The sequence below is a fragment of the Nicotiana sylvestris genome, chromosome 4 (genome assembly GCF_000393655.2).
Source record: "Nicotiana sylvestris chromosome 4, ASM39365v2, whole genome shotgun sequence".
Lineage (NCBI taxonomy): Eukaryota > Viridiplantae > Streptophyta > Magnoliopsida > Solanales > Solanaceae > Nicotiana > Nicotiana sylvestris.
In genome coordinates, this window is record NC_091060.1 from 34,870,605 (window position 1) to 34,880,436 (window position 9,832).

Consider the following 9,832-nt stretch of genomic DNA (forward strand, 5'->3'; position numbering starts at 1 on the left):
CACCTGCAGATCCACCAGCCGCCCTAATTCAGGACTAGGTCCTAGTTGTGGACGCTCCAGCAGTACCAGCTCAGGCACCAGCTATGCCAATTGTGATTCCGGGTCTTCAGGAGGCCTTGGTTCAGATTATATCAGTATGTATTGGCCTAGCTCAGGCGGTCTCAGTTACTAGAGCCGCAGCTACTTTTCAGGACGGGGGAGGCACTCAGACTCCTGCCACTCACACACCTGAGCAGGTTCAGCCCAGCCGGTTATAGCAGCTCAGGACTATCTAGCTCCTGCCATGCCAGGGGACGAGCAGTGAAGTTTGGAAAGGTTTGCTAGACTTTAGCCTCCTACTTCCAGTGGTGCAGAGGGCGAGGATGCCTAGGGTTTCTTAGATAAGTGTTAGAGGATTCTTTGCACAACGGGTATTCTAGAGACCAGAGGGGTCGCTTTCACTACTTTTCAGTTTTCTAGAGTTGCCTTCACTTGGTGGGAGGCTTATGAGAGGCGTAGGCCTATTGGTGCAACACCCTTTACCTGGCAGCAATTCTCTGTTCTATTTTTGGAGAAGTATGTGCCACAGTCTCGTAGAGTGGAGCTGCGTAGGCAGTTCAAGTGGTTGCGTCAGGGGGATTTGACTGTGACACAATATGAGATGAGGTTCTCAGAGTTAGCTCGTCATGTTGTTTGGTTTGTTTCGATAGATAGAGAGAGGATCAACAGTTTCGTTGATGGTCTCATTTATCAGCTTCGTATTCTCATAACCAGGGAGAGGGTGTTTGGTGCTAGTTTTGAGGAGGTGATAGACATTGCTCGTGAGATTGAGTCAGTTTGTTGCCAAGAGTGAGATGAGAGGGAGGCCAAGAGGCCTCAGGGATCTGGTAGTTATGGTGGTGCTCCTTCGAGGGGTCAGTTCCAGCATGGAAGAGGTCATTCATTCAGACTTGCTCAGCCAGCAAGCCTAGGTTATGGTGGGACGTCATCGTGTCATGGTTCTCACAGTTCTCATCAGGGCCAGTTATCACTCAGTGCCCTTCCAACTCAAAGTTTGTCTCGTGCTCCATCAGTTTAGGGGTCTTCTATGCTAGGTGCATCTGCTTGGCATTCCGGTGCTAGGGGTTCCATTCAATCCCCGCCTCTAGCACCAGGGGTTTGCTATGAGTGTAGAGAGTTGGGCCATATGTGGAGGTAGTGTCCTTGTCGTCTTGGTGGTTCATCTCAGTAGAGGAGTCAGCCATCAGCTTCAGCACCAGTTACTTCACTACCACCCACCTAGCTAGCAAGGGGTAGAGGTCAGTCAGCTAGGGGTCACCCTAGAAGGGGAGGTCGATAAGGTGGCGGTCAGGCCCGTTTCGATGCACTCCCAGCTAGACCCGATACTATTGCTTCAGACGTTGTGATCACAGGAATTGTCTCAGTCTGCCACAGAGATGCCTCTGTATTATTTGATTTATCATACTTTGCTCGTTATTTGGATATGCCTCGTGATTCTCTTGTTTTATCTATTCGTGTATCTACTCCGGTGGGCGATATTGTTGTTGTAAACCGCGTGTACCGGTAATGTGTGGTCACTATTGGGGTTCTGGAGACCCGAGTGGATTTGTTGTTGTTATGTATGGTAGACTTCGATGTTATATTGGGCATGGATTGGCTATCTCTGTGTCGTGCTATTTTGGGCTATCATGCTAAGACAATGACATTGGCTATGATGGGTGTGCCACAGATTGAGTAGCGAGGTTTGACTTATTATGTTCCCAGTAGGGTAATTTCATTCTTGAAGGCCCGACGTATGGTTGAGAAAGGTTGTCTTTCGTATTTAGCCTTTGTGAGGGATGTCGGTGTAGAGACTCCTAGTATTGATGTTGTTCCTGTTGTGAGAGATTTTCCCGATGTATTTCCTATAAACCTGCAGGGCATGCCACCGGATAGGGATATTGATTTTGGTATTGATCTAGTGTTGGGCACTCAGCCCATTTCTATTCCACCATATCGTATGGCACCAACGGAACTGAAGGAGTTAAAGGAGTAGCTTCAAGAACTCCTTGATAAGGGGTTCATTCGGCCTAGTGTGTTGTCTTGGGGTGCACCTGTTCTATTTGTGAAGAAGAAGGATGACACTATGAGGATGTGCATTGATTACAGGCAGTTGAACAAAGTAACAATCAAGAATAAGTATCCTTTACCTCGTAATGATGATTTGTTTGACCAGCTTCAAGCAGCGTGGGTGTTCTCCAAGATTGATCTCCGTTCAGGTTATCACCAGTTGAAAATCAAGGACTCGGATAATCTTAAGACGACTTTGAGGACTCGATATGGTCATTATGAGTTCTTGGTGATGTCTTTTTGGGCTGACCAATGCCCCAACATCATTCATGCATTTGATGAAAAATATGTCTCGGCCCTATCTCGACTCGTTTGTCATAGTTTTCATAGAGGATATTATGGTGTACTCTCATAGTCAGGAGGAGCACGCGGAGCATTTAAGAGTTGTGTTGCAGAGATTGAGGGAGGAGAAGCTTTATGCAAAGTTCTCCAAGTGTGAGTTTTGGCTCAGTTCAGTGGATTTCTTGGGGCACGTGGTGTCTAGTGAGAGTAGTCAGGTTGATCCGAAGAAGATATAGGTGGTTTATAGTTGGACAGACCGTCCTCAGCCACAGAGATTTGTTGCTCTTGGTTTGGCGAGTTATTACCGCCTGTTTGTTCAGGGATTCTCATATATCGCATCGCCCTTGACCAAGTTGACTCAAAAGGGTGCTCCTTTCATTTGGTCGGATGAGTGTGATGAGAGCTTTCAGAAGCTCAAGACTACCTTGACCACAGCTCTAGTGTTAGTTTTGCCATCAACTTCAGGTTCATATACCATGTATTGTGATGCTTTGAGAGTTGGTATTTGGTGTGTATTGATGCAGGAGGGTAGAGTTATTTCTTATGCTTATCGTCAGTTGAAGCCCCATGAGAAGAACTACCCTGTTCATAATTTGGAGTTAGCTGCCATTGTTCACACGTTGAAGATTTGGAGGCATTATTTTTATGGTGTATCTTGTGAGGTGTTTACTGAGCATCGTAGCCTCCATCACTTGTTCAAGCAGAAGTATCTCAATTTGAGGAAGCAGATATGGTTGGAGTTGCTAAAGGATTATGATATTACTATTTTGTATCATCCGGGGAAGACCAACGTGGTTGCCGATGCCTTGAGTAAGAAGGCGGTGAGTATGGGGAGTTTGGCATATATTCCAGTTGGGGAGAGACCTCTTGCAGATGATGTTCAGGCCTTGGCCAATCAATTCGTGAGGTTAGATATTTTGGAGCCTACTCGGGTATTGGCTCGTGTAATTTCTCAGTCTTCCTTATATGATCGCATCAGAGAGCGCAAATATGAGAATCCTTATTTGCTTGTCCTTAAAGAACAGAGTTCAGCACAATGATGCCAGAGATGTGACTATTGGTAATGATGGGATGTTGAGGATGTAGGGCCGGATATGTGTGCCCAATGTAGATGGGCTTCGGGAGTTGATTCTGGAGAAGGCCCATAGCTCGCGATATTCCATTCATCCAGGTGCCACGAAGATGTATCAGGATCTGAGACATCATTATTGGTGGAGGAGAATGAAAAGGACATTGTGGAATTTTGTAGCTCAGTGTCTCAATTGTCAGCAGGTGAAATATAAGCAACAGAAGTCGGGTGGCTTACTTCAGCAGATGGATATTTCAGAGTGGAAGTGGGAGCGGATAACCATGGACTTTGTAGTTGGGCTCCCATGGACTTTGAAGAAGTTCGATGCTATTTGGGTGATTGTGGATTGGTTGACCAAGTCCGCACACTTCATTCCTGTGTGTACTACCTATTCTTCTGAGCGGTTGGTAGTTATATATATCCGGGATATTGTTCATTTGCATGGTGTCTCAATTTCTATCATTTCAGATAGGGGCACTTAGTTTACTAGGCAGTTTTGGAGGTATGTGCAGCAAGAGTTGGGTACTCAATTTGAGTTGAGCACAACTTTTCACCCTTAGACGGACGGGCAGTCCATACACACTATTCAGATATTGAAGGATATGTTGCGTGCTTGTGTCATTGATTTTGGAGGGTCATGGGATCAGTTTCTACCGCTTGCCGAATTTGCGTACAACAACAGTTACAAGTCAAGTATTTAGATGGCTCCATATGAGGCTTTGTATGAGAGGCGGGTAGATCTCCGGTTGGTTTGTTTGAGCTAAGTGAGGCTAGGCTATTGGGTACAGACTTGGTGCAGGATGCTTTAGACAAGGTGAAAGTGATTCAGGAGAGGCTACGCACAGCGTAGTCGAGACAAAAGCGTTATGCTGACAGGAAGGTTCGGGATGTGTCCTACTGGTTGGTGAGAAGGTTTTGTTGAAGGTTTCACCCATGAAGGGTGTTATGAGATTGGGAAGAAGGGTAAATTGAGTCCTCGGTTCATTGGGCATTTTGAGGTGCTTCGGAGGATTGGGGAGGTGGCTTATGAGCTTGATTTTCCACCCAACTTGTCGAGTGTGCAACCAATATTTCATGTTTCTATGCTCCGAAAGTATATTGGCGATCCTTCTCATGTTTTGGATTTTAGCACGATTCAGTTAGATGATGATTTGACTTATGATGTGGAGCCAGTAGCCATCTTTGAGCGTCAGGTTCGGATGTTGCGGTCAAAGAATATAGCTTCAACGAAAGTGCAGTAGAGAGGTCGGCCCGTAGAGAAGGCTACCTAGGAGACCGAGCGGGAGATGCGGAGCAGATATCCTCACCTATTTGAGGCTTCAGGTATATTTCTTGACTCGTTAGAGGACAAACGTTTGTTTAAGAGGGGGAGGATGTAACGACCCGACGGGTCATTTCATGAGTTACCGCTCAGTTTTGACCATTTTTGCTTCTTATTGCCTTGTTCAGCTGTATTATGTATTATCGGGTTGTTTGGCTTGGGTTCAGAGAGATTTTGGTAAGGTTTGAGAAACTTAGTCTCTTTTGAGGAGGCTTAAGTTGGAAAAGTTAACTGGATATTGACTTATGTGAAAAAGGGCTCGGATGTAAATTTTGATGGTTCGGATAGCTTTGGGAGGTGATTAGGGACTTAGGAGCGTGATCGGAATGTGTTTTGGAGGTACGGAGTAGATTCAGGCTTGAATTAGCGAAATTGGAATTTTAGTGTTTTCCGGTTGGTAGGTGAGATTTTGATATAGGGGTTGGAATAGAATTCTGGGAGTTGCAGTATGTCTATTGTGTCATTTGGGATGTGTGTGCAAAATTTCAGGTCATTCGGACGTGGTTTGATAGACCTTTTGATCGAAAGCGGAATTTGGAAGTTTTTGGAATTCTTAGGCTTGAATCCGATGCAAATTTGGTGTTTTGATGTTGTTTTGAGCACTGCGAAGGTTGGAAGAAGTTTGAATGATGTTATGGGATATGTTGTCATGTTTGGGCGTGCTGCTTGGAGATGGTTGCTGATGGTGTCCAGGTTCAAACGAAGAAGAAGAGGCTGAAGGGTCGTGGTTGACGAGGTGAAGAAGCTGCTGGAAATTTTTGATCCCTCCCCTTCTAGCTGCTTATGTCTTAGACGTTTGATCTTTGTTGATCGAAGAAGGAGAATGTTCAGGGGCGGGTTGTTTTTGGTCCTTAGCGGCGGATCTTGCTTAGGGGTCTCTATAGGTCTTAGAGTCTAGGGTATTTTTTGTGTATTTTTTGGCTATATAGAAAGGTTTTTAGGTTAACGGGGTATGGGTTTGGTATTATTGGGCCTTAAAATTGGGCCAAAGACTAAAAAAACTAAAAAATTCATAAAGACGGGATAAACCAACCCAAAACTAATTCCTCCTTCTAAATATACAATTTATAATATAAAAATATAAAACTAATCTTAATCAATTGAACTAAACTATATTAAAACATGAAACTATTTTTGTATTTTCAAGATAATATAAAAATAAAAATAAGGTACTATTTTTGTATATCTTTTATTTAAATTTATGAAAGGGTGAAGTCTTTACAACTCTCTCTCTCTCTCTCCGAACCCCTCTCTCCGAACCTCACTGCCAACGCTAACATAAGAGCTCAACAGCGACTAGTTCAGTCGCCGGCGACCATTCCCCGCCCAGGTAAGTCCACGCGCCCCCCCTCTCCTCCCCATCATCCAACACCCCTCTCTCTCTCCGCCTATCTCTCTCACCCCGCCTCTCCTTCTTCCCCGTCATGTCTTCTCCCCTCTTACTCCGGCGAGACACGGATCAGTAGCCGGCGAGCGGGGACAACCACAGTCAGGTTTAAGGCCCTATTTCGTGGTTGTGGTGACATACAAACCAGACCTGTCTTCAAGCCAGAGGTGCGGATTCTTTTCCGGCGAGGTCAAGCTATTTTCAGGTGGGTACAGATTTTCGGCAGGTCTCATAAATCTTGGCGACTCCCGAACAGCTTTCCGACACGACACAACAGGACTTGCCTGACAGTATCAGGTTGGACCGGTGGCTTGGGGCGGTGAGGACGGGCACATGCAAATAGTGAAGAACAATCTGAGTATCAGCAAGGAACGACAAGAGATGGACGCGAACGAGCTAGGTAGACGCAATACAGTTGAGTCCACCAAGACAATTCCTAGGTTATACTCACGGGAATTGGTACCTCCCGTTTGCCTATTTTCTTCTATTGTGTTAGTAAAATTGTTGTCCTTTTAGTTCTTATTAGTTTAGTCACTGTATTAGGGCACTTGTAGTGACATCTTGTCTTATTCTAGGAAATGGTCAAGTGATTTCATGTCCTCGGGGCGTGCGGGGGGTGGGTCGCGAGGTAGAGCCGGGGGCTAGGAGGTGGGTTGGGATGCAAGGGAGGTAAAGGGAACAAGGGTGTCCATCGATTGAGAATTGGGTCATGGAACGTAGGTTCATTGACAGGAAAATTTATAGAGCTGGCGAAGATCCTCAAGAAGAGAAGGGTCAATATAGCGTGTGTCCAGGAGACAAGGTGGGCAGGGTCGAGAGCGAAGGACGCAAATGGGTATAAACTTTGGAACTCTGGAACCCAGAAGGGTAAGAATGGAGTGGATATATTGGTGGATAAGGAACTTAGAGAGTATGTTGTTGAGGTTAGACAAGTGAATGATAAATTGATGAGTATTAAGTTGGTGGTTGGTCAGTGCACCGTAAACGTCGTTAGTGCTTATGCGCCTCATATGGGTCTCGATGAGGAGGCTAAACGACGCTTTTGGGAGGGGTTGGATGAGATTATCCATCAAGTACCACCTAATGAGAAGTTATTCATAGGAGGGGATTTCAATGGCCATATTGGGTCGGACGCAGGTGTGTATGACGAAGTGCATAGAGGCTTTGGTTTTGGGGAAAGGAACGAAGGAGGAACCTCGTTACTGGACTTCGCTAAGGCTTTTGCGTTTTGTGGTTGCTAACTCTTGCTTTCCGAAGAGGGAGGGGCATTTGGTTACTTTTCAAAATGCGGTGGCAAAGACTCAAATTGACTATCTCCTCCTTAGGAGGCGCGACAGAGGCTTGTGCAAGGATTGCAAGGTGATTCCAGGTGAGATACATGTGACGCGACATAGGCTCTTGGTGATGGACGTTGGTATTATGGTAAAGAGGAGGAAAATGTCGGGTCGAGGAAGACCGAGAATCTGGTGGGGAGCCTTAACTAAGGACAAAGATCAAGAGTTGGAAGGGCGGTTGACGGTTATGGGAGCTTGGAGGAGCAGTGGTGACGCGAACTCTATGTGGTCAACGACAGCAAACTATATAAGAGAGGCTGTGAGAGAGATGCTAGGGATCTCAATGGGTGTCACCAGCAGGCACAAAGGAGAATGGTGGTGGAATGAAGTGGTACAAGGTAAAGTGGAAGCTAAAAAGGAGGCGTACCGGGCATTAGGGGGGAGCATAGGCGAGGGGGAGAGGCGAGCGTGCATGGAGAGGTATAAGGTAGCTAGGAAGGAAGCGAAGATGGCGGTAACGAAGGCTAAGACTGCGGCTTATAGTTGTATGTAAGAGGAACTAGGGGAAAACGGAGAGGATAATAAGTTATTTAGGCTGGCCAAGTTGAGAGAGAGGAAAGCTCCAGATTTAGACCGAGTGAGATGCATCAAGGACGACGGTGGGAGAGTATTGATGGAAGATTCCTAGATTAAGAGGAGATGGAAGACTTACTTTCAGGATCTTCTTAATGAAGTAGGGGATCGAGATATTGTGCTCGGTGAATCAGAGCATTCCGAGAGTCATGCTGACTCTGGGTACTGCAGGCGTATCAAGGTTGAGGAGGTCGGGGGAGCTATGAGTAAGATGAGTAGGGGCAAAGCGACCGGGCCTGACGAGATTCCGGTGGAATTTTGGAAGTGTGTGGGGAAAACAGGTTTGGAGTGGTTGACTAGGTTGTTGAATGTTATTTTTAAGGCGAAGAGGATGCCAGATGAGTGGAGGTGGAGTACGGTGGTCCCACTGTATAAGAACAAAGGTGATATCCAGAGCTGTAACAATTATAGGGGTATCAAATTACTAAGTCATACTATGAAAGTATGGGAAAGGGTAGTGGAAGCAAGGTTGAGGATGACGGTATCCGTCTCCGACAACCAATTTGGTTTCATGCTGGGTCGTTCTACTACAGAAGCTATACACCTTGTTAGGAGAATGGTTGAACAGTATAGAGATAAGAAGAAAGATCTGCACATGGTGTTTATTGACCTAGAAAAAGCGTACGACAAGGTTCCTAGAGAAGTTCTCTGGAGAAGCTTGAAGGCAAAAGGCGTGTTGGTTCCCTACATTATGGCGATTAAGGACTGTCACACCTCCTTTTTACGCCCCCACAAGGGGTGAAGGAGTTTTTCCAATTAAAGGACAATCGAAATGGGATTTGTTTATTTATTTCAGAGTCGCCACTTGGGAGATTTAGGGTGTCCCAAGTCACCAATTTAATCCCGAATCGAAGAAAAGAATGACTCTGTATTACAGTCCGCGAAACAGAAATCCGGATAAGGAATCTGTTAACCCGGGAGAAGGTGTTAGGCATTTCTGAGTTCGTGGTTCTAGCACGGTCGCTCAACTGTCATATTCGACTTGTTTATCTGATTTTATAATTATGAGCTCATGTGCAAGTTTTAACTTTTAACCGCTTTTGTCATTATTATTATTTTTATCAAGAATTGCAACATCGTGGAAATACATCTCGAACCACGTCACATCAATGCACCCTGGTTGTTGGCACATTTCAACTTTGTTGAGATTTGGATTTGGGTCACATAAATGTGCACCCGAGTTTTAAGAAAATTAAATTATTAAAGGCGCGCCTAAAGCGACTAGCGTATCACTTACTTTGTGTAGGGCCGTTAAATTCTGCTAAATGGTCCATCCCGAAGTCTAAGCAATTTTTAAAGCAAATATTTACCGAGGGCCCCGCAATTTTGTATTATTATTCGGCGAGGCTCATCTCATTCTTATTTATTAAAGGAATTTGCAACGTCATGGACATGCATCTCGGACCACGTCACAGTCAATGTACCCGTGATTAGAGACACATTTCGACTCCGTTGAGATTTGGATTTGGGTCACATAAATGTGCACCCGAGTTTAAGAAAGTAAAATTAATTAAGACGCGTCCTAAAGAAACTACGTATTGTTATTTTAGAAAAAGGCCATGAAAAATTCACCAAAACGGTCGAATCCAAAGTCTAGCCAATGGTTATGTATTCATTGAGGGCCCCAGCGATGTGTGATTTATTTGGCGAGGCGCGCCTCATTTTATTTTAAAAGGTCGTCCTATAGTGGCTATGTCTTCTATTAAGTTTGTCTCTAATAATGAAAGAAGAAAAAGGGTCCAACTTTATTTACATGCTTACAAGTTAGTTATAATTGG

General features: G+C 45.1%; 1 protein-coding gene across 1 annotated transcript; it reads left to right on the plus strand.

Annotated features, from left to right (window-relative positions):
* Positions 1-640: 640 nt before the first annotated feature.
* Positions 641-7,974, plus strand: LOC138889415 (uncharacterized). The gene is made up of 4 exons (XM_070172721.1): positions 641-828; positions 5,969-6,090; positions 6,880-7,284; positions 7,328-7,974. Exons 1-4 carry the CDS (start codon positions 641-643, stop codon positions 7,972-7,974), a joined length of 1,362 nt encoding a protein of 453 aa, XP_070028822.1.
* The last annotated feature ends 1,858 nt before the right edge of the window (positions 7,975-9,832 follow it).